The 26,628-nt window shown below is 32.6% G+C and overlaps 1 protein-coding gene across 2 annotated transcripts in view; it reads right to left on the minus strand.

The window, feature by feature from the left end:
- Positions 1 to 20,493: 20,493 nt before the first annotated feature.
- Positions 20,494 to 26,628, minus strand: part of LOC126883997 (zinc finger protein 271-like) — a 140,973-nt gene continuing 134,838 nt past the window's right edge. The window contains exon 6 of one of the 2 annotated variants that reach the window (XM_050649774.1): positions 20,494 to 26,223. In XM_050649774.1, the coding sequence (XP_050505731.1) occupies positions 24,737 to 26,223 (1,487 nt within the window). In that variant the 3' untranslated portion in view covers positions 20,494 to 24,736. The remainder of the gene's footprint in view (positions 26,224 to 26,628) is intronic. The other variant, XM_050649773.1, reaches the window with a different exon arrangement.

Here is a 26,628-nt window from a genome sequence, read left to right on the forward strand (position 1 = left end):
GAGAGCTGTTTTGGGTCACGAGAAGACATCAGAGTGAGTGAAGCAAAAGGTCAGTCAATTTATGTGAAAGAGATTTTTATGTTCGGAAACTAAATTTTTGAGTAAAAAGCATATGAATTAAAATTCCAATATTTCAAAAAGTAAATAGTAAATATAGGTAATCTTGCGAATACATAAATTTGTTTTGTTTAGTTTGTTTTACCAAAGTCATCGGGAACGAACCGATAAATTGTTTTTTTAACTATAATACATTTAAGTGGTGAAAATTTCATTCGGACATCTGTGTCCACAGGTTTATTAGATTCGATAGATTTCAGAGTATTGATTTTGATAAATAAAAGACAATTCTGTAATTTTATTTTAATATTTTGCTTTATTTCTTTTCCCTATTTTATCCCGATTAGGATCAACTAAGAGATACTGAACTCACGAGAGAAGATAAGTATAACGTGAGATAATTTGGATTTTTTTAATAGTATAAAAAAGGCACCCTGAGAATTTTTTATTCAATTTTTATGTATGATTTGCGACAATTAAATAATTAATCAAATAAATAATAATTAATATAAAATTAATAAGAAGCAGATCATAACAATATATATATATATATATATATATATATATATATATATATATATATATATATATCTATATATATGAATTAAAACGCCATAATACATGGCATTGGAGCACAAATTCGTCAAAATTTCCGTGATTTAACTGGCACCAATAGACTGATATATCGATATTTCAAGGTCTCCCTCTCATCAGTCAGTCGAGCTGGTACTACAAATTAAATCACGGAAGTTTCTCTGAACGTCTCCAAAAATTTCGCCACTCTAGTGGCAGCTTACAGAGGCGCCATCTCTTTTGATGGCAGGGAACGAAGACGATTTAATAATACCGTCTCCTATCCTCTGAGCTATCAGAATGTGCAATATATATATATATATATATATATATATATATATATATATATATATATATATAGAGAGAGAGAGAGAGAGAGAGAATTTCCCTATTTTGTCTTTTTGAGTTTTCCAGCTAGCCTACCGTGATGTCGAAGGCTAGCACACCTCCCTACAACACTAGGTATGTGAAGGGCACAGACGGAGCCTCTGCAAACGCTTCTAAACCTACTGAAAACGTCCCAGAAGGACAGTCTGTTTGAAATGCAGTTTAAGAATGCATTTTTTGTATGCAGTTTTCTAATATTATACATGGCTCGAGGTCACAAAGTTTCCTGGCGCATTCACGAATCGAATGCACAAAGAATTATTAAGATCCGTCTTGCCATTTTTTTTTCGGAGGTATGGCCGATTTTAGTGCTTTATGGCTTCGCCTAATAATAAATATACTAATTATGTTATAGGCAACAACGTTTGTTCAGGAATCTACATTTCTTTGGGGTAGAATAAGTTCATTAGAGTTTATAAAATAATTAATTTAATAATTTTATATTATTACAACATGGTATATCATTAATTATTATACAAGACATACTATTTTTTTTCTATACATTTCTCAAAATGAAGCAAGATAACCTTAGGTACAGTTCACCAAATATAGCTGAAAGTGTGAAAACGCGTGACGATCATGATGCGCATTTGCAAACGACGGACCTCGCACTCGCACTGACGGTCCAGACCGTTTGTATGTGCGTTGTCACTTCATTGTTAGCGCAGGCAATGGGAATATCACACTTTCAGCTATATTTGGTGAACTGTATTCGTTATAATTTCATATGGAAGAGCACTATATGAAATTTAATTTTGTATCGTATGTATTGTAATCGTTGAAATATCCAATTGCAAGCTCAATAAGAAAACTTGGGAGGCTTCAGAAGGTACTACGACAAATAACGTATGGTCCTAAAGTTTTGGGAAAAATTTCACCTGGTCTGATTGAGAAGCAAAATGCATTTAACAAAGAAGGCCATGGAATTGAAATGTCATCAGTTATTGACATTTAATAAATAAAGCAGAACATTTTGGTTTGTGCTCTGCAAAATGTCTTATAAAATTGATATTCGTCGAGGTGTTTATAATATGGTTGGGCGAATGTCGAAACGAGATATTGTTAATATTTATCGAGATCAAAACATAAGCAAATCGACAATTTATCGCACAATCAGAGAATGTGAAGAAGGGATACCATGTGTTAACTTGCGTAAAAGTGGCCGACCGCGGATTTTGAACCATATAAGAGAGGCAAGACTGATTGAAGCAGCTAAGAACAAAATTGGGGTCTCACAGCGAAAACTGGCCAGAAGATTTCATGTTGGAAAGACTACAGTATACAGGACCCTATCGAGTAACAATATTATCTACCGGAAAAGAAGGAAAGCTCCAAAATACACACAGGATCAATTAGAGAGAATTCCGAGATGTTGCCGCGCGTTAAGGCGAGTGCATTTCGTCAACAAGTTGATCGTGATGGACGATGAAAAATATTTTACTTTGTCCAACTCTGAGATGAAGGGTAACGATGGGTTTTACACGAACGATTAGGAAGATGTACCTGATGAAATAAAATTCAAAAGTAAGAAAAAATTTGAGGACAAAATTTTGGTATGGTGTGCAATTTCTGAGGCTGGCTTTAACTCACAGCCCTACATTGGTGTTGTTCGAGGCGAAGCCTTAAACGCAAATATTTATATTCAAAGATGTCTCTCTAAATTGCTTCAGTTTGTGAACACACATCATGCAAATGATCAAATAGTCTTTTGGCCAGATCTTGCTTCATGTCATTACGCGAGGATCACAAGGCACTGGTACGAAACTAACAACATTACCTTTGTACCGAAAGCAGACAATCCCCCCAACCTACCTCAAGCTCGTACAATTGAAGAGTTCTGGGCAATATTAAGTCGGAAAGTCTATAATAACGGATGGGAAGCACAAAATCAGGAACAGTTAAGACGCCGCATATATACAAAAATTAGAGAAATTGACGCCGAGGTCGTCCAAAGGATGATGCAACGTGCCAGGGAAATTATTAGTCAAATCGAAAATAATGGTCCCTTTTCTGTCATTTGAATTTTGATTTATAATAAGGATAGTTAAGTTAAATTGTTGAATAATTTAATAAAAATATAAGATTATTGTGGTCAGAGTTATATGCTTTTGAAATTTTTCCCAAAACTTTAGGACCATACGTTAGTTGTTAGCTTCAGTTTTCGCCACACTGACGGCATCGTCCGCGACGTGCTTTTCGTTGCTTTTATGAAAAAATCTAGCAAGGTCTCTCGACCCGTCTCTGTAGCCCGATCAGGGAACACAAAATTTTACGAAAACCTCCAAAAAATAAAGGAAGAATGAAAATTTGGGAATAGGTAGTTGAAATTGTCTATTATTATACCGGGTGTCCACTTATATTTTCCCCCATTTTAACTGCCTATAACTTCTAAACGGTTCAAGATAGAAATATGCGGTTTCCGCTAAAATGTTTTATTTTAGTAAAAGTTTGGTCTGTATGGATTGAATTTTTTATATCGCTTTCAAATACGAAATAAAAAATGGCGGATTTTTGAAAAAAACTTTGTTGACTTTTTTTCAATGGAACACCCAGTCATTCACCTATCCAGCGATATAAAGTTTTTCAAAATCGGTTGTCAAATCACTGAGTAATTAATTTTTAAAATGAGGGGTGCAACGTGGATATCACATATCTAAATAACATAACTGAGCAAAATGATATTATGTTATTAGTCCAGAGAAATAAGATTTTCCTCGTGACACATCCCCCTCCAGGCCGAAACCAATTTTTTTGAGTAGAATGGACATCTATATTAATAACCTATATGTTTACTGCAGCCGATTTTGATGATATACATAGTTATAAACAAATGAAGATCAAAAAACCCAAAATTTTCGCTTTTTTCGTCTATTACTAAAAAGTGAAGCATTTTAAACAAATTTGAGAGTAAGAAACTGATAAATCATATAAAAAACTTCAATATGGCTTTCCCTGCATATGTCTATCCTTATTTGTTGCTTAGAAAATTGCAAAATAAGTCATAAATTTTGAGATTTTATAAATGTTCATAACTTATGCAAAAATTAAGTTAGAATTTTCTTATTACACGAAATGCTGAGACTTCTAGTGCTTAAATTATACTCTAAATTTCAAAGCAATTGGTCAAATAGTTTAAAAGTTATTTAATTTGTTTATCCCAAATTAATTTTTTTTGCAACACTATAAGTCAGAAAACGATGAGGTTACAGTAATACTTTGGACAGTTTTGAAAGAAGATTTATGCTATCAACTTAATTTAAAAAAAAATTACAAAAAATAATTTTAAATGGTGTAAAATTATTTTGCAAAAACATGTCGATTTTTTGCCTATAAACAATTTGAATAACTTTTTAACCGTTACCCGTAAAAAAATTATTTTTTCATATTTAGAAAGACTGAATTTTTATACACACTTAGAAAGAAAAACAATTGTCCTAGGACAATTAGAGACGAAGTTAGCCCCCTTCTTTTTTTAATTCACATCAGCTTTGTTTATAACAATTAAGAAATCAAATTAGCCGTATTTGAAAGAACATACTTTAAAGTTTTAAAGTACCAAGTATATAAAAGATTTCCTTTCAAGGAAATCGTCCACAAAGCTTAAACATGTGGCCCTTAAAATCGGCTGGCCTTGAAACTTGGGTTAGCGATGAGAGGGGGGAAGGAGCTGTTAACTGTATCTCTGGTTCTCGATTATTTATTTCGTTGTTTCTTTTTTTAATTTGTATGTACTTTTTACGTACATTAAGAATATGCGTTATTTAAATAAACTAATGTTATATACACCATCAAATTTGTTTAAACAATTTTTTAAATTTTTTAAATAATATTTGATGTAACTTTTATTGTAAAACGTACATATTAGTTATACAGGGCATAACAAAAATACAAGTCATAAATTAAATCACATATTTTGGGACCAAAAATAGATCGATTGGACCTAACTTACCTTTATACAAATGTGCACATAAAAAAGTTATAACCCTTTGAAGTTACAAAATGAAAATCAATTTTTTCCAATATATCGAAAACTATTAGAGATTTTTTATTGAAAATGGACATGTATCATTCTTATGACAGGAACATCTTAAAAAAAATTATAGTGAAATTTGTGCATCCCATAAAAATTTTGTGGGGGATTTGTTCCCTTAAACCCCCCAAACTTTTTTGTACGTTCCAATTATTATTGTGGTACCATTAGTTACTCACTGTTTTTAAAACTTTTTTGCTTCTTAGTATTTTTTCGATAAGGCAGTTTTTATCGAGTTGCAGCTTCTTTTTTTAATATGTTTACATAAAAATTTTATGGGGGTTTTGTTCCTTTACACCCCCCAAATGTTTGTGTACGTTCCAATTAAACTATTACTGCGGTACCATTAATTAAACACAATGTTTCTAAAACTTTTTTGTCTCTTAGTATTTTTTCGATAAGGCTCCTTTTATCAAGATGTGGCTTATTTTTTAATATGGTTTAAAATATGCCTAAAAATGTAAATTATAAATAAATTTTTATACGATTACAAAGTCTCCATAATCGTACTTAACCATATAAAAATAAGTGTGGTGGATTTGACTAATATTCAAAATATCTCAATAAAAACTGACTTTTCGAAAAAGTACTGAGAGTTAAAAAAGTTTTAAAAACATTGTGCTTAACTAATGGTATCACAATAATAATTTAGTTGGAACGTACACAAAAATTTGGGGGGGTTTAAAGGAGCAAAACCCCCATAAAATTTTTATGGGGTGTCAAAATTTTACTATAATTTTTTTGTAAGATGCTCCTGTCATAAAAATACCACATGTCTATTTTCAATAAAAAATCTCTAATAGGAATTTTCGATATATTGGACAAAATCGATTTTCATTTTGTAACTTCAATGGGCTGTAACTTTTTTTATGTGCATATTTATACTAAGGTAAGTTAGGTTCAATCGAACTATTTTTATGAATAGTTATGCGATTAAATTTATGACCTGTATTTTTGTTACACCCTGTAATTATTATATACTAAACCTATTCAATTATTCCTAAATCTAAAATTGGCTTATAATATTGAATTTAAAATAAAAAATCTCAAATAAACTAGGTTTTATTTCTTGATAAACATGCTACTAGATAAACGAAAAATGTAATGTAACAAAATTAGAGAGAGGATAAAAGAACAAAATTATTTTCAGAAATTTTCTACAATATGGTATTAATTGTATCTTACAACATTGAAAGTTATAATTTTAAGATTGCAAAACAACAAAAATTAAGATATTTCATACATTTTTGGAATGATAAGACTTTTAAATTAAAATTAAATTGGATTTGTTTAATAATACTTGTATTTTTATGAAAAACGTAACAATTATCAGTTACCTATTTATTATAAGTTATTGTAAAGTCAAGTGCATATATGATCCACTCCTATGATTGCCAACAAATTCATCCTAAAAATATCGTAAAAAAATTTCCAAAAATTGTTTACACAATTTACATAGTTAATTAAATAACCACTTTATTAACAAAAAACATATCCGTAACGTAGGCAAAGAGTACATACAGATTAAAAAAGAAACTCCAAAATAGATAATAGAGAAAGATAGAGGTTTTGGTTATCGAAGTCCTTAAACTATTTATATCTCTGTACTAACAAGAACTCGGTACAACCAGTTTGGCAAGAGCAGATAGTTTATTTTAACAAAATATCTGGTGTAAAGAAGATCTGTTGATCGGATCGGTACTAACGGTTCTTAGCTTAATTTCCAACCCCAATCAATTACGTTTATCTCTTGTTTGGTGGTTCTGTAACTTCAGTTTTTCACTCATCTAATAGCATGTTTACCAAAAAAATAAAACCTAGTTTATTTGAGATTTTTTAATTTCCATAGACCAATACTATTTTTAGAAACAATTGAATAGGATAATTTGTTTTTTCATACATTAAATTATTACTAAGTTTAATAAAAAACTATGTATTATTATATTATTCATAAATATTTATGTTTTGTGATTAAAATTACTTCAAATATTTTTTTAAAAAAATGAAAAAAAATTGTTTAAAGAAATTTGATGGTGTATATAACAATTAATTTATTTAAATAATGCATACTCGTACTGTACTCAAAAAGTACATACAAATTAAAAAAAAAACGTCGAAATCCATAGGCGAGAACAAGAGATATAGCTAACAGTTCCTTCCCCCTTCTCATCGATCTCCCAAGTTTCAAGGCCGGCCGATTTTAAGGGTCACATTTTGAAGCTTTGTGGACGATTTGTTTGAAAGTATATATTTTTTATATTTGGTACATTAAAATTCTGAAGTATGTTTTTTCAAATGTGACTGAGTTGATTTCGTAATTGTTATAAATAAAGCTGGTGTGAATTAAAAAAGGGGGAAGGGGCAACTTCGTCCCTAATTGTACTAGGACAATTTTTTCTTTTTAAAATTTGTATAAAAATTCAGTATTTCTAAATATGAAAAAATAATTTTTCTACGGGTAATGGTTAAAAAGTTATTCTAATTGTTTATAAGCAAAAAATCGACATGTTCTTGCAAAATAATTTTGCGATACTTGGAATTATTTTTTGTCATTTTTTTTAAATTATATTATTAGTATAACTCTTCTTCTTTCATAAACTATCCAAAGTATTACTGTAGCTTCATCATTTTCTGACATATTGTTGCAAAAAAAATTAATTTGGGATAAACAAATTAAATAACTTTTAAACTATCTGACCAATTGTTATAAAATTTAGTGTATAATTTCAGCACCAGAAATCCCAGCATTTCGTGTAATAAAAAGGTTTTAGGTTAATTTTTACATAAGTTATGAATATTTATAAAAACTCAAAATTTATGAATTATTTTGCAATTTTCTAAGCAACCAATAAGGATAGACATATTCAGCGGACGCCATATTGAAGTTTTTTATATGGTTCATGAGCTTCTTACTTCTAAATTTGTTTAAAATGTTTAGCCTTTTTTCAATAGACGAAAAAAGCGAAAATTTAGCGTTTTTTGATCTTCATTTGTTTATAACTATGTATATCATCAAAATCGGCTGCAGGAAACATATATATTATTATTATAGATGTCCACACTACTCAAAAAATTTGGTTTCGGCCTGGAGGGGGTTGTGTCGCCAACAGGATATTTTTTTGCCTTATTTCTCTGAACTATATATGATTTCCACTTTGCATCTCTCATTTTAAAAATTAATTGCACAGTCATTTGGCAACCCATTTTAAAAAATTTTATATCGCTGGATAGGTAAATGACCGTTTTTTCAAGACACAAAAAAATATACTAGGTGTTTTAATAAAAAAAGTCAACAACGTTTTTTTTTTCAAAAATCCACCATTTTTTAATTAAAAGCGATATAAAAAATGGTCATTTACCTAAAAACTTGAAAAAAAGGTCATTTATCTATCCAGCGATATAAATTTTTTTAAAATCGGTTGTCAAATGATTGAGCAATTAATTTCTAAAATGAGAGATGCAATGTGGAAATCACATAACTTGCTTATTTATGTTATTTAGGTATGTGATATCCACGTTGCACCTCTCATTTTAAAAATTAATTACTCAGTGATTTGACAACCGATTTTGAAAAACTTTATATTGCTAGATAGGTGAATGCCCTTTCTTTCAATTTACAAAAGAATATACTGGGTGTTCCATTAAAAAAAGTCAACAAAGTTCTTTTCAAAAATCCGCCATTTTTTATTTCGTATTTGAAAGCGATATAAAAAATTCCATCCATTCAGACAAAACTTTTACTAAAATAAAACATTTCAGTGAAAACCGCATATTTCTATCTTGAGCCGTTTAGAAGTTATAGGCAGTTAAAATGGGGGAAAATATAAGTGGACATCCGGTATAAGAAAAAGTTTACAATAATTCTACATCCCCTCCATTTTACAAAAATTGGGAAATACGGGGTGAAAAGATATACGTTCAAACTATGCCCGGAATTGGATAAAATGACTAATTCTAAGCAACTTTTGTTCTGCAGAGTTTTTTCACTAAGTCAATACTTTTCGAGTTATTTGCGAGTGAATATGTTAATTTTTAACAAAAAAAATCATGTTTTTGGAAGGTTTTTCGCAGATAACTCAAAAAGTAAGTATTCTAGCGAAAAAAATATTATTAGTAAAGATATAGTTTATAAAAAATTTAAACAAAATGGTTTACGCTTGAGGTCTGCAGACCCAGTAGAAGCACAGTTGTAGCTAATGAAAAGTAGCTTCTTCTTCATCAAATTCCAAATCGAATATTTCAATGTGAAATAACCCAAAAACGGAGCACTTTTCGGGGAAAATTCATTTTAACTTTTTTAAAGTGTTTAAGAAAAGGTATATTTTTGTTTAAAAAAAAACTTCTTGCATTAAAAATAAGCGAGTTACGCTCAAAATATTGTTGGTCCCTTTTATTTTTTGGTACAAAAATCGCGAAAATCACCCCCTAATTAGCTTCCCAAATAAAATTAATCGTTACTGCTTCACAAGCTACTTTACTTGTGTATTGTTTATATTATCTATAAGTTTCATTGGTTCAAAATGCTCATTTTTGAAAAAAATTGGGTTTAAAATAAAACATTTTTGAAGTTATACTTCTTTAGGCGCGATAGGGAGTGAATTTTTATTCTGAGCGCATGCGCATAGAGACAGTATGTTGTTTGTTACTAAATCTTTTAAGTTACATGTATCAGTCCAAAAAAGGCGTGGAAAAAATATATTAGTGTTTTTAGTAAATATATTTATTATACTTTTTGTGTCTTTGGAGTAAGGTAATACGTATTATTAAAACATTTTTATTTAATAATTGACTTCGTCTATTTGTTACCGTGGTTTGTCATAATGTCCGAGAAACCGTCAAAACAATGCCTTCGTAGCCTCATTGGTACAGCATTCTACTACGGATCGAGAAGTCCCGGGTTCAAATGCGGACATTTGCTGTCTTTTTTTTTAATTTTTGTAAAGTGGTAAGTAACTATTAAAATCAGTTTAATATTTAATAAAATAAAAGTAAACTGCTAAAAGTATTTTATTTCGCTGAAATCATATAATAGAAGTATAACTTCTTACGTGCGTACAAAGTACACACATTCTTTTTTTTTAATTTTGAAACAAAATGGAATTGTTCTTGGAATTAACTTAAAAATTATTAGTACTACCAAAAATCTTAAAGAGTAATAAAATGTACGTTTTGCTTTTCTGAATATTTTTGCTTTTTTGTTTTCTTGTTAGACAAAAATTGGTTATGGCATGGCTGTTCAAAATTTGCCTAAACTCGTGATTAGTTACTCAAGCCATTTTAACTACAGTTTTTTCAAAAATAAGCACTTTGAACCGATGAAACTTACAGATAATATAAATCATACATAAGCAAAGTAACTTGTGAAGTGGTAATGATAAAATTTATTTGTGATGCTAATTAGGGGGTGATTTTCGCGATTTTTTTACCAAAAAATAAAAGGGACCAATAATATTTTGAGCGTAACTCACTTACTTTTAATGTTTCAATTTTTTTTTTAAAACAAAAATAAACCTTTTCTTCTCTGCTTCTACTGGGTCTACAGACCTCAAGCATACACCACTTTTGCACTTTTTTCAGTTTTTTATAAGCTATATTTTTGTTAAGAGTATTTTTTAGCTCAAATACTTACTTTTTGAGTTATCTCCGAAAAACCGTCCAAAAACAGGTTTTTTTCTGTTAAAATGGAACATATTCACTTGCAAATAATTCGAAAAGTATTGACTTAGGGAAAAACTCTATAGAACAAAAGTTGCTTAGAATTAGTCATTTTATCCAACTCCGGATTTTGAATGAACGTTTTTCACCTTCGAGAGGGGGGTATTCCCCTCCATTTATGTAAAATGGAGAGGATGTAGAATTGTAAACTTTTTCTTATATAATAATAGACAGTTTCAACTACTTATTTATAAATTTTCATCCTTCCTTTATTTTTTTTGGGTCAGATTGTTCTTTGATCGGGCTACTGGGGACAAAGGACCGTGCGTCCCCAACGTTTTTCTCCAGTGTGCACTTTCAAATGTCTTTTGAAATGACTTTTAGTAATAAATTGCTTTTCACAAATGTTAAACTTTTAAGATTTATCTCCTGTATGTTTTCTCAAATGCCCTGTTTCATTAAATCTCTTCAAACAAATCACACACTTGATTTGTGTACCGCTGCGTAATCTCAAATGTATCTTCAAATGACTTGCTTGACTAAACTGTATAAAACAAATTTCACACCTGTAAGGTTTTTCCCCAGTGTAAACTTTCATATATTTATCCAAAGAACACGTATGTCTGAACTGTTTAAAACAAATTTCACACCTATATTTTTCTCCAGTGTCCACTCTCAAATGTGTTTTCAAATTACCTGCTTGATTAAATTGCTTAAAACAAATGTCACACTTGTAAGGGTTTTCTCTAGCGTGTTTTCAAATTACATGCGCACTAAACTGTTTTCAACAAATTTCACACTATGGTTTTTTCCCAGTGTGTATTCTCAAATGTGATTTCAAATTACCTGTTTGAATAAATTGCTTAAAACAAATTTCACACTGGTAAGGTATTTCGTCAGTTGTTTTCAAATTACCTGCTTGATTAAATTGCTTAAAACAAATGTCACACTTGTAAGGGTTTTCTCTAGCGTGTTTTCAAATTACATGCGCCACTAAACTGTTTTCAACAAATTTCACACTATGGTTTTTTCCCAGTGTGTATTCTCAAATGTGATTTTAAATTACCTGTTTGAATAAATTGCTTAAAACAAATTTCACACTGGTAAGGTTTTTCGTCAGTGTGCACTCTGAAATGTTTTTTCAAATTACCTGCTTGACTAAACTGCTTAAAACAAATTTCACACTTATAAGGCTTTTCCCCAGTGTGCACTCTCAAATGTTCTTTCAAAGATTGACAATGATACATTGACATATGACATACATGATACATTGACAATGATGACCATAAACATTGAGGGTATTACTTGTAATAAACAAGAAATTTTGTCTGAACTGTGTCAAATCCACAGATGTATACAAGAGACTCACCGTGACATATCAGCAAATAGACCTAGCGTTGAGGGAATGTAGCTTATCATTGAACATCCAAGTGCAAAGCACGGAAGCGCCATCTTCGTGAAAAGAGATATTCATGTAACATCAGCTCAAAAACATGCTACAATGACATTGAAATTCTGACCGTCGAAATAAGAGCCTGCACATCTGTGTATAAACCACCCTGGAGAGACTTTGTTTTCTCCCCTCCAAAAAATTTTGCTTCTCAAAAAACCAGATTCATTCTTGGGGATTTTAATAGTCATAATGTTCATTGGGGCTACGCTTCAACTGATAAAAATGGAGATCTTGTGGAATCGTGGGCTGAACAAAACAACCTGGCACTGCTGCATGACCCAAAACTGCCATATTCATTCCAAAGCAAAATATGGAAGAAAGGTTACAACCCTGATCTCACCTTCATCAGCATGTCTTTAGAGGACCGTTGGGTCAGAAAGATATATAAGCCTATACCAAAGACACAACATAGGCCCGTGGGAATATCCGTGTACAGCGCTATAAAAGCTCCCAAAATCCCTTTCAAACGAAGGTTTAACTTCAAAAAAGCGAACTGGGAAAAATCTACTGATGAATTGGAAACACAAGTGAAAAATATAGTCCCGATCCCCAAAAACTATGATGCGTTCATCAAACTTGTAAAACGAACCTCATGTAAACACATACCCAGAGGATGTCAACAACATTACATATCTGGTCTGAACGATGAAGCAAAAGACATTATGACAAAGTACACCGAAGAATATAGTAAAGACCCATTTAGCGAAGTTACGGCAGAGATAGAGGAGAGACTGCAGCAAATACTAAGCGCCTCCAGACAAGAACGGTGGAGCGAGACTTTAAGTAAAATGGATATGACGCACAGTAAAACACAGATAAAACACTTCGGGCAAAAAGCGAGGCAATGGGTGCTCGATCTATTTAACATCTGTCGCTTTACCTACCAGATTCCACAAATGTGGCGTAAATCAAAAGTAGTAGCCCTTCTGAAACCTGGTAAAGACCCTGAACTACCGAGTAGCTACCGTCCGATATCTCTTCTATGTCATTTATATAAATTGTATGAACGCCTCATTTTGAACCGCATCCAGGAGACATTAGATGCAAAACTAATCCCACAACAAGCAGGCTTCAGACCAGGTAAATCATGCACAGGACAAGTGCTGAACCTAACAGAGCACATAGAGGAGGGATTTGAGCAGAGGGAGATAGTGGGAGTAGCCTTGATAGACCTCACAGCGGCCTACGATACGATAAACCACAGGACCTTGCTAACTAAGATCTATAAAACTGTGCTTGACTATGACCTGGTAAATATCATTAGATCACTGTTGTGTAATAGACGCTTCTACGTTGTGCAAAATGGAAAGAAGAGCAGATGGAGAACCCAAAAAATGGCCTACCTCAAGGAAGCGTTCTGGCGCCGTCCCTATTTAACATCTACACCAATGACCAACCAATGCACCCTCAGACTGAGAGTTTTGTGTACGCTGACGACCTTGGTATCGCCGTAAAGGGGAAAACACTCACACAAGTAGAGTCGACAATGGAAGAGGCTTTAAACATGATGTCAACTTACTACAAACAAAACTCATTAAAGCCAAACCCTACTAAAACCCAAGTATGGGCATTCCACCTCAACAACCATCTGGCGCATGTAAAACTGAATGTTTCCTGGGAGGGACAACGCTTGGAACATACTGATAGGCCCAAATATCTTGGAGTGACACTAGACCGTTCATTAACGTATAAATTCCACTGTCAGAGCACAAGACAAAAGGTTTCTACGAGAAACAACCTTCGGAAACTCGTAGGGAGCAAGTGGGATGCAAACCCCCAGGTCTTAAAGACAACAGCTGAGGCCTTATGCTTCTCAACAGGGGAATATGCTTGTCCCGTCTGGGGTAGATCTAGACACGCCCAATAAGTCACCACGGCGTTAAATGAAACATGTAGAATAATTACCGGTTGTATGAAGCCTACCCCTCTACCATTACTGTACCGGGCAGCTGGATTCGCATCACCAGACGAGCGTAGATGCGCCTCACAATATGTGGAGAAGTTCAGGCAAACTTTCGATGAAAGGCACCAATTATACGGGTTTGATGAACCGCCAGGAATCAGCCGACTTAAATCAAGGAAAAGGTTTATGAGAAATGTCAGCGTCGAACCACCCGAACTGTTCCCCCTACATCCAGAACGACCTAATGGAATGAACCTGGACTGGAGAACCTGGCGGACACTCAACCGAATACTCACAGGTGTTGCCCCTGTAAAACAGAACCTTATTAAATGGGGCATCAAGACAGATAACGACGCACTTTGCGAGTGTGGGAAAATACAGAGCGTGGAGCATCTGAGAGTATGCAGACTTTGCCCATCACAGTGTACCCTCGATGATTTATGGCTCGCAAATACAAAGGGTGTAGACGTAGCCAGATATTGGACAGAAAAACTGTAGTCGGATCCAGACACGAAAAAGTAAAGTAAAGTTTCAAAGAACCTGCTTCACTAAACTGTTTTGAACAAATTTCACACTTATAAGGCTTTTCCCCAGTGTGCACTCTCAAATGTTCTTTCAACTTACTTCCTCTAGTAAACTGCTTAAAACAAATCTCACACTGGTAAGATTTTTCTCCAGTGTGCACTCTCATATGCCTTTTCAAACATATTTCACACTTGTAAAATTTATCTTTAGTGTGAACCTTCAAATGTGTTTGTAAGATAGATGTTCGAGAAAACTTCTTGAAACAAATTTCACAATTGTAAGGTCCCTGTCTAATGTGAACTTTTCTAGTTTTATTTACAGTTTTCTCTTCAGCGTGTTGACTTATATAGTCTCTTTTATTGGATGAATATTCAATCAAAGTCTCCGTATGTTTCGATTTGTTCTCCTCCTCAATAAAACCTAAAATATAAACCATTTTGTACCAGAGAATAATGAATTTAAACAAAAAAATATTAAACAAAGCAAGGCATAATACATAAAATGCGTTTTTCTGCGGTCGTGCTAAAAGAGCCACTTTCCCGCACGCATTTCGTTTCCGAAAGTTGCTCTTTCCCGCATGGCGTGCGTGAAAGTAAATTTTCCCGCACCGCGCGTGTGAAACTAAAATACCTTATAATATGGCATTATAATATACACATAGTTTCAAAAGTTATGCATCACTCCTCGTATTCACGATGTTTACGCTTTTATAAATCCGTATCTTTATCACATATTTAATGGGTCTTTTTTATAAAAAATACACCATTTTTGGTTTTTTATTTTATTTGATTACCCATTTAATTGACCTGGTTTTGCCAAGGTGTAAACATTTGAAAAATTTATTTTGGTGAAATTTTTGAAAACGCGATTAAAAATGAATCGTATTTTAATTTCTGAGTTGGACCGTATAAGAATTATCGATTTAGTTGAAGAAGGCCATTCACAGCGGTTCGTGGAGGAAAGAGTGGGTGTTTCTCAGAGTGATGTCTCATGGATATGAAATAGGTTTCTGGAGACAAACTCGATACGGAATAGAGCTCGGTCTGGTAGACCCCAAGTTACCAATGATCGACAGAATAGATATATAAGAATGTCCATCCGCAGAAATTCTTCTATGTCTGTACCAGCCCTCCAAAGAGAATTCAGGCATGCTACAGGAGTCAGAGTATCGTTGGCTACAATAAGAAGAATTTTAGACTCAGGTTTGAGGAGTCGTCGACCAATAAGAGTTCCTCAGCTACAACCTAGACATGTTTTGGACCACCTCCAGTGGGCTCAAGAACACATAGAGCTCCCCCAACTGTTTTGGAATTTTGTGCTTTTTTCAGACGAGACCAGAATCTGTTTAAATAGTTATAACCGGCGAATTTGTGTGTGGCGAGAGCCAACAAGAGCTGCACAACTAGCCACACACGAATTCGCCGGTTATCACTATTTAAACAGATTCTGGTCTCGTCTGAAAAAAGCACAAAATTCCAAAACAGTTGGGGGAGCTCTATGTGTTCTTGAGCCCACTGGAGGCGGTCCAAAACATGTCTAGGTTGTAGCTGAGGAACTCTTATTGGTCGACGACTCCTCAAACCTGAGTCTAAAATTCTTCTTATTGTAGCCAACGATACTCTGACCACTGTAGCATGCTTGAATTCTCTTTGGAGGGCTGGTACAGACACAGAAGAATTTCTACAGATGGAAATTCTGATATATCTATTCTGTCGATCATTGGTAACTTGGGGTCTACCAGACCGAGCTCTATTCCGTATCGAGTTTGTCTCCAGGAACCTATTCCATATCCGTGAGACATCACTCTGAGAAACACCCACTCTTTCCTCTACGAACCGCTGTGAATGGCCTTCTTCAACTAAATCGATCATTCTTATACGGTCCAACTCAGAAATTAAAGTATGATTCATTTTTAATCACGTTTTCAAAAATTTCACCAGAATAAATTTTTCAACTGTTTACACCTTGGCAAAACCAGGTCAATTAAATGGGCAATAAAATAAAATAAAATACCAAAATGGTATATTTTTTATAAAAAAGACCCAATAAATATGTGATAAAGATACGGATTTATAAAAGTGTAAACATCGTGAATACGAGGGGTGATGCATAACTTTTGAAACTATGTGTATTATAATACATGTAATATTATTGTGTTCATGTTTTAAAGGAATTAGTGCGATAATTCGATGAAATAAAATTATTTTGACATAATATTTAAAAGTACGTCGACTTTGCAAAGTAACAAGACACTTACTCAACACACACACTACACATTACACCTGAGTTAGTGATAAGTTATACAATTACGTGGCTAAAGGATTAGTACTAAACCAAAGCCATAATAAAAAAAAATATTTAAAAGTCAGATCAGTAGACAATTACAATGGTTTTGAATCGTAGTCATGGAAACCAATATCGTCGTCGTGGTAACCCATTATACTGAAAGTTTGGTTTTGACAACCTTGTCAAAGAATTTGTGTATTTTTACTTCTAAATTAAAATCGATATAACTCTATTTTTGTGGCTTTTTTCCAAACGTATGGCCCTAGAAAAAATATTGTTCTTAACTCATGCGGAAAGTGTCTTCCCCGCACTCGACTGCTTGCCCGAACTCCGCTATCGCGTCGTTCGGGTCAACGGCAGTCTCGTGCGTGAAAGTATCACTTTCCGCACTAGTTAGGAAAATAACTATTTCAGGCAGGAAAATTCCAATAATAACTATATTAATAATTATGTTATAGGCAACAAACAGCGTTTGTTTAGGAATCTATATTTCTTTGGAGCTTTTGGGGTAGAATAAGTTCATTAGGGGCCGGTTGTTCGAACGCTAATCAAGAAGTTGATTATAATCAATCATTTATTGTAATCAATTTTCTTGATGTTTGATCAGTTATTGATTGTAGGTAAAACAGTAATTAAAATATAGCCGCAGCTCTTAAATTATTAAAAATTGCTTATTATTATTATTGATTTGTAAGTAAAAACAAGAAATTAACATCAGAAAGAGTTTAATTATGTTTTATTTTAAATTAAAACCAAAATAATAAAATAAATCAGTCAACATAACCTCAAAATGCGACATCTGTCAGAAGTACGCTTAATCAAATATAATTGTAATTAAATATTTGATAATGATCAGTTTTGATTAGCGTTCGAACAACCGGCCCTTAAGCTTACAAAATAATAAATTTAATCATTTTATATGATTACAACATGGTATATCATTAATTATTATGCAACACATATGTACTATATTTTTTTCTATACGTTTCTCAAAATCAGGCAAAATAACCTTTCTACGTATATTTTATAATTTCATATAGAAGCTCACTATATGAATTTTAATTTTCTACGGCCGAATCGTTGAAATACCCAAAGGGAATGCTTAATAAGAAAACTTGGGAGGCTTCAGAAGGTACTAAGACAAATGAGTGGCTCAGTTCCATACTTGCCTAACCCACAATTTTTCATAAGTCGCGCTATTATGCTCTTTCGCTTTAAAATGATCATATCTGTCTGTGCCAAAGTTACCTATCCCGATATTTAATATAAAGCAAGGCTGACACCTATGATCAACTTTAGCAAACAAAACTTGCTTTGACACAGTTTGAACCAGTCTTGCCTAAACCACTAAACATGGCGTCGGCAAGCAACGAGGCGTTTACATTATCAGACATATCAGGCGACGAAAGAAATAACAAAAACTATATACCAGATGATGAAAGTACAGGTAAGATTAATGTTTTTACTATATAATATTTTTATTTCTGCTTTACGTAATTGTCCTTTTTGCATAAAATCAAAATGAGGGTTAGGCATATTTATGCTCTTACTCAGAACAAAAACTAATAAATCAGGTTAGGCATAATATTTTTGATAAAAAGGTACCAAAATCATATTTTAAAACAATGCAAAATATCATTTTACAGTTTATAGTTTGGTTTAGTTTTTTATTACTGACTCTGCACATATTTTATTATTGTATTTGGGTCGCATTAGATAATTTTGTTGGATAGGCATGTCTGGCCCTGAATACATTGTTCCTCGAAACATTTTAGTCATTTTAAATTTCTAAATTATTTTAAAGTATCTAATTTCTATTATTTTTTTTTCTAGATGAGAGTCAAGATGAGCATAATGCGATTATAAATCCAAATAATCTGCAGAATGGACGAAAACGTATTAGAAAACCACAAACATATAAAAAATGCATAAGAAAAGAGAAACGTGCTCGTGGTGAAGAATATGTTTCCACAACAGGAAAAGTCGTCTCAAATAAGACCTGTGATATGACAGATTGTGAATGCCCCTTCGCTGTTTACAAAAAATACTTCAAGCTAGAAGAAAGCAAATTTTTGAAGGATTCTACAGTATGAATTGGGACATGAAGCAATCATTCCTCCTTGGTGAGATACAAGTTTCACACGTTGCAAGAAAATACACAAAAAATGAAAATAGTCGTAGAGAAAAAACCTGACAGTACATTCTTCAAGATGACAGCGGCGAAGATAAAATAGTTCATAAAAAGTTTTTTAAAGGAACTCTAGCAGTCTGCGATGGCACTTTGACCAATGCATTGAAGAGAACGCAAGAAACCGGGACTCATGTGCTTGATCGACGAGGAAAACATGTACCACACAATAAGACCAGTTTAGAGGATGAGCAAAGAGTATGTAGTTTTATTGAGATATTTCCATTGTATGAAAGTCATTATTGTCTTAGGGATAGTAATAGAAAGTATCTAAATCCCGATCTAAATATGAAACTCATGTATGACTTGTACAAAAGTCAGTGTACTGAAAAAGGGCATCGAGCAGTATCACTGTATATACACTGAAAAAAATATTGTACATAGTACCAATGAACGCCAATCATTGACTTTTTTTACATTAATTCAATGAAAATTTCGTTAATACTATAAACACGTAGTCATTAAGTAATGATCATATCCATTATTACAATGTAATTCTATTCATTAAAAAATAATGAATAGAATCATTAATTCAATGAATCTTTTTATCTATCCAATGACTTTTTTCATGATACTAATAATTTGTTCATTGTATATATGAAATTATACATCAGGATTATGCGGTTAAATTAATGAATATAAAACGTTGCACTAATGTACAGTGTTCTTTTAATTACGAACTCGTTTATTAAATCAATGTTTTCGTAACATTAAATCAATGTTTTCGACTTTGATTAATAACTCGATACATTGTTTTCATGCAACGCAATCATTGTATTAATGTAATATACCTGAATCAATGATCAATTCATTGTAGCAATGTTTTTGTACATAAACCGATACATTTCTTAAAACTCTATAAGTGTTTTTATTGGTGTAAAAAATCACGTGACAACAGTTGCAGCCTCCTAGCAGACAGTCACCCTGCAGACTCTGAGGAGCGGTGTTTGGCACTAGTGATTTGGTTGATTTTTCTAAGGTATGTATTTACATATATTTTTAACTATTTATAAATTATTTTGTTGGATTTCTATAAAGAAAAGTTGTACTTCTATTTCCACTTTTGCAGATTGATATGGACTTTGGAGTGGCGTTTGGAAATGGAAATGGACTTATTGATGGATTGGACAGCAATTTCGAAAGAATTATCTCCTTTCTTCGGTGTGAAAGTCATATCAAGGATAAAACAAATACATTTTTATTTGAAAAAATTACCCATGAAGACATTACGGAATGTAAGTACCTATTTGATTATTCAATCATGCATATCTAGTATTAATTAATTTTTATTCTCTCTAAATTTGTACAAAAGCTAATTCGACACATAGGTAAAAGAACATAGGAACCATTTGAAAATATTTCTAAATGGTATAATCTTATAAAAGATTAGTAAATTAAATCTTTAGGTTATTAAACCGTAAATAATTGAAAAATATTAACTCTTGCAGTCGGTAGTATCTATCAAAGTAAAAATAAACATATCAACATCTAGCAATTTTTTTCAGGATAAATTAAAATATTTCTATAAATAACAGTGATACCCAAAAATACAACTATGTTCAATATTTAGATTTATTTTTTTGTAATAATTATTAATATAAATTTTAGATGGCTAACATGCAGTTATTCTTTGGGTTCTACATCGATATCTTGTACGAACTAATAAAATATCCCATCAGAGATTTACAGTAATCATTCTTACATCGGGAAGACCCAGCAAGAAGTCGAAGATCATATTAGATTTTTAAAATCAAAGAAAAATGCCATTCAACCATTTGTTTTTTGTATGGGTGGTGATAATTAATCCCAGAGAGATGTATTTGTGGAGATGTTATTGTAGATGTATTTATTTTCACGATATCAGGTATACATTTTTTATATATTTTATAAGAAGAATCAATTTCTGTTATATTTAGTTATTCAGTTTTTTTCCAAATACCATTATAAAAAGTTGTTTGTGTTAATTAAAAATATATGTTTTTTTTTCTTTAAACTTATAGATACTTAATATTAGTTTGAGAATCGGCAAAAAATCGTTGCTTCAACCTATATTTGTAATATTTATGTAGATATTAAGTCGTCATTTTGTTTACTTATTAATTATTTGTATGTTATATACAAATATACATGAAGATGACATTCACTGAACCAAAAAAGTACGTAAATATAATGAAAAAAACATTGATTCAACAACGGGGAGCATTAATTTTCGTCCAATGATCAATATCGTTGGTCCAATGTAAGTAGATACATTAACTAATGCTCAAAAACATTATTTTTTATGAATTAGTACGTTCGTTCAATGTACTTTTTAGTTAAGAATTAATGTACCGATACATTGATTCAATGTACCGATGATGTACGTATGATCCTCAAATTTTTCATCCAAATGATTGGATGAATGTAATTAAAAAGGCTAAAAAGAAAACACCAAAATTTGTTGTGCATCAGATGACAGCAGATCACTTTTTTACTACAAGAATTTTGGAAGAGTCCATAACTTACAGAAAAATATCTGTAGAAAAAGAAAAAGTAGAATGGCTCAAAATCAGATAGATACAACTACGCAAAAAGGAGCCCAAGACGATGTAGGTACTATAAATACAATTGTGTCGAAAATGATGATCTCTTTAGTAAACTTGATTTAATAAAAAGAGTTGGTCGTGGTAGACCTGTAATTACTGATTTGCCTCTTGAGCTACCATTGTTGTATCCCCATGGACGACCTATTACAAAGAAAAAAAAAGAAAGATTTAATAGATCTTCTTAAATATATACCTCCAGAACATCACAATCTTTATAGATCGCTTCAATCAGAAATCATTGAAGAACCAACTGGAGATTCAATTGACTCTGACGTTGAAAATGATTAATAAAATAATTTATCGACCTACTTTATCGTTGCCTAGCCAACAACTGTATTACTTATTTTAAAGTTAGTGTTAGCGCCAAAGTTTCCTACAGGTTCTTAGCAAAAGTATGATTCACACGTTCATATTTAATTTTTCTTTGTATAACTTTTAGTTAAAGTAATATCTTGTTCATTTACAAAATAAATTAAAATGTTTCTACATCGAGTGCTTTTTTTATGATCGCCAATTTACTTTACATCAACTTTCTGACTTATAATGAAAATGTGGCTTAGGCAAGTATGTAACTGAGCCACTCAAATAGTTGTTAGCATCGGTTTTCGTGACCCTGACGGTACCGTCCGTTTTTCGTTGCTTTCATGAAAGAATCTAGCAATGTCCCTCGACCCTTTCTGGGGACAAAAGACCGTGCATTCCCAAAGTTTTTGTACAGTGTGTACCAGAGGCGTGCGGTCCATGGAAGCGGGGGAAGCACCGCCTCCCTATTATATACGAAAATATAACAAAATACATTATTAACTAATATTTAATTATCAAAAATTTTCCCCAATCCCAGTAATCGACATATTATTACCTAGGCAATAGGCATTGAAAAATATTAAAAATTAATCGCATAGGAAGAAACTCAATATGCACTCTGCATACAATTCAACTACTCGGTCCACCCCTGAAAGAAGCGCATCTCACAATCTCAAAAAATTGGTCAGGGTTCAATGACGGCACCCACTAGCCGCGCGAATTTTTGTACCCTGCAGAAGCGATCGTTCGATCGCCTTCCAAGAGTGGGATGCTCTGACTGTTACTGCTTCTAAGGGGTGCTTAGGTACATACATTCGCTTAAAGAATATTTCGATTTAAATTTTTTGCAGAGATTTTTCCTTTTACTGATCTTTTATTTGACATTTTACAGATGAAGTCAATTGACATTGCATTTTGTATAAGACAAATTGATGACTTTATTAATACGATAATGAAAAAACGAGAGCAGTTTAAAAATATTTGGGATAAAACTGAAAATATGGGGTTTGAACATGAAAGAAAAAGAATGAAGATTGATAATGTCGACAACAGAGAGACCTTTTGATAACATTCTACAAAAAATGAATTTTCGCTTTCAAAATTTTAACGAATTAAAATTTGTAGAATTATATAATATATTCTATTTAATATTTCTAATTATAATTCATCAAAATTTCCCACAGAGGAATTTATTTCACTACGATTCAATAATGAAAATATTTTGATAGGCCAGTGTTGTTTATGAAACAACTCAAATCAGTGATAAAGATATACTCAGAAATCTGGGTATTTCTTATAACTACTGGTTTTAAAAAGGCCCTGTGTGAAGTGTCCAAGTTGTGTGAATTACTACAAACTATCCCAGTCACAAGTGCATCAGTTGAACGAAGTTTTTCAGTATTAAAATGCATTAAAAGTTTTACAAGAAATTCAACAAGCGAAGACAGACTTTACAAGTCCATTGAAAAAGACCGAATTCAACAATTATCAGAAGTTGATAGGAGAATAGAGCTCAAGTATAAATAAGTGTCATATTGTTGAAAGTTGTGTGTTGTGGAAAATGCCTCGGAATTAAAAAAAACCATTTAAATAGATCTCTTCTTTAGGAAACGAAGCCCGGAGCGAGGACTTAAGGCCCGAGCAAGCAATACAGATCAATGATAGGTCACTATAGTCACTAGAAATAGCGGCAATAGAGTGCCTCACGCATTGATCGGGGTAGGATTTAGTGTGTCACTCCTTGTACCCAGGACGTCTCACATAAGCACTTTGCTGATAGAGAGCCCCTATAGCGCATCAGAGTGTTATCAGGTGGGAAGTGGCTCGACCCTCAACTCTTAAGAAAATATTTTTATATCCTTATTGAATCGCTTCCCCTTTAGAAAAAGTCACCGCACGCCACTGATGTGTACTTTCAAATGTCTTTTGGTAATAAATTGCTTTTAACAAATGTCAAACTTGTAAGATTTCTCTCCTGTATATTTTCTTAAATGTTTTTTCAGATGCCCCGTTTCATGAAACCTCTTCAAACAAATCTCAAACTTGATTTGTATATCGGCGTGTTAACTCAAATGTATTTTCAAATGACTTGCTTGACTATACTGCTTAAAACAAATTTCACATTTGTGAGTTTTCTCCAGTGTGCATGCTCAAATGTACTCTCAAATTACTTGCTGTAATAAACTGTATAAAACAAATTTCACACTTATATTTTTCTGCAGTGTACACTCTCAAATGTGTTTTCAAGTTACATGCGTCACTTAACTGTTTTGAATAAATTTTACACTATGGTTTTTCCCCATTGTGCACTCTCAAATGTCTTTTCAAATGACTTGCTTTAGTTAAATGCTTAAAACAAATCTCACACTTGTAAGGTTTTTCGCCAGTGTTCACTATCAAATGTGTTTTCAAAGAACCTACTTGACTAAACTGCTTAAAACAAACTTCACACTTGTAAGGGGTGTCTCCAGTGTGCACTCTTACATGCTTTTTCAAATCACTTGTTGTAGTAAACTGCTTAAAACATATTTCACACTTGTAAAGTTTTTCTCCAGTGTGAAACATCAAATGTGTTTTTAAGTTCCATGCTTCACTAAACTGTTTTGAACAAAATTCACAATTGTGAGGTTTTCCCCAGTGTGCGTTCTTAAATGTGATTTCAAATTACCTGCTTGAATAAATTGCTTAAAACAAATAATTTCACACTCGTAAGACTGTTCTCCAGTGTGCACTCTTAAATGCGTTTTTAAATTCCATGCTACACTAAACTGTTTTGAACAAATTTCACACTTCAAGGTTTTTCCCCAGTGTGCATTCTCAAATGTCTTTTCAAATGACTTCTTGTAGCAAACTGCTTAAAACAAATGTCACACTTGTAAACTTTTTCTCCAGTGTGCACTCTCAAATGTGCTCTTAAATTACATGCGTTACCAAACTGTTTTGAACAAATTTCACACTTATAAGGCTTTTCCCCAGTGTGCACTCTTAAATGTGCTTTCAAATTACCTGCTTGGCTAAACTGCTTAAAACAAATTTCACACTTATAAGGCTTTTCCCCAGTGTGCACTCTCAAATGTTCTTTCAAATCACTTCCTCTAGTAAACTGCGTAAAACAAATTTCACACTTATAAGGCTTTTCCCCAGTGTGCACTCTCAAATGTTTTTTCAAATCACTTCCTCTAGTAAACTGCTTAAAACAAATTTCACACTTATAAGGCTTTTTCCCAGTGTGCACTCTCAAATGTGCTTTCAAATCACTTCCTCTAGTAAACTGCGTAAAACAAATTTCACACTTATAAGGCGTTTTCCCAGTGTGCACTCTCAAATGTGCTTTCAAAGAACCTGCTTGACTAAACTGCTTAAAACACACTTCACACTTATAAGGCTTTTCCCCAGTGTGCACTCTCAAATGTTCTTTCAAATCACTTCCTCTAGTAAACTGCTTAAAACAAATCTCACACTTGTAAGGTTTTTCGCCAGTGTGTAGTCTCAAATGTGTTTTCAATTTACCTGCTTGGCTAAACTGCTTAAAACACACTTCACACTTATAAGGCTTTTCCCCAGTGTGCACTCTCAAATGTTCTTTCAAATCACTTCCTCTAGTAAACTGCTTAAAACAAATCTCACACTTGTAAGGTTTTCCGCCAGTGTGCACTTTCAAATGTGTTTTCAAAGACCCTGCTTCACTAAACGGTTTTGAACAAATTTCACACTTATAAGGCTTTTCCCCAGTGTGCACTCTCAGATGTTTTTTTACAGAACTGGCTTCACTAAACTGGTTTGAACAAATTTCACACTTGTAAGGTTTCTCGCCAGTGTGTACTCTCAAATGTGTTTTTAAATTCCATGCTTCACTAAACTGCTTAAAACAAATCTCACACTTGTAAGGTTTTTCGCCAGTGTGTACTCTCAAATGTCTTTTCAATTTACCTGCTTGGCTAAACTGCTTAAAACACACTTCACACTTATAAGGCTTTTCCCCAGTGTGCACTCTCAAATGTTCTTTCAAATCACTTCCTCTAGTAAACTGCTTAAAACAAATATCACACTTGTAAGGTTTTTCGCCAGTGTGCACTTTCAAATGTGTTTTCAAAGAACCTGCTTCACTAAACTGTTTTGAACAAATTTCACACTTGTAAGGTCCCTGTCTAATGTGAACTTTTCTAGTTTTATTTACAGTTTTTTCTTCAGCGTGTTGACTTCTATAGTCTCTTTTATGGAATGAATGTTCAATAAAAGTCTCCGTATGTTTGGATTTATTCTCCTCCTCAGTAAAACCTAAAATACAAACCATTTTTTACAAGAGAATAATAAATTCAAACAAAAAAATATTAAACAAAGTCAGGCATAATACATAAAACGCGTTTTCATGCAGGAAAATTGCAATAATAAATATACTAAATATATTATAGGCAACAGCGTTTGTTCAGGAATCTATATTTCTTTGGGCACTTTGGGGTAGAATAAGTTTATTAGAGTTTATAAATAATCAATTTAATAATTTTATATGATTACAACATGGTACATCATTAATTATTATACAAGACATACAATATTTTTTTTCTATATAGTTCTCAAAATGAGGCAAAATACCCTTCCTACGTATATTTTATAATTTCATATAGAAGCGCGCTATATGAATTTTAATTTTGTACGGCCGAATCGTTGAAATACCCAAGGGTA

This window comes from Diabrotica virgifera, chromosome 4 (genome assembly GCF_917563875.1).
Source record: "Diabrotica virgifera virgifera chromosome 4, PGI_DIABVI_V3a".
In the NCBI taxonomy this organism is placed as follows: Eukaryota; Metazoa; Arthropoda; class Insecta; order Coleoptera; family Chrysomelidae; genus Diabrotica; species Diabrotica virgifera.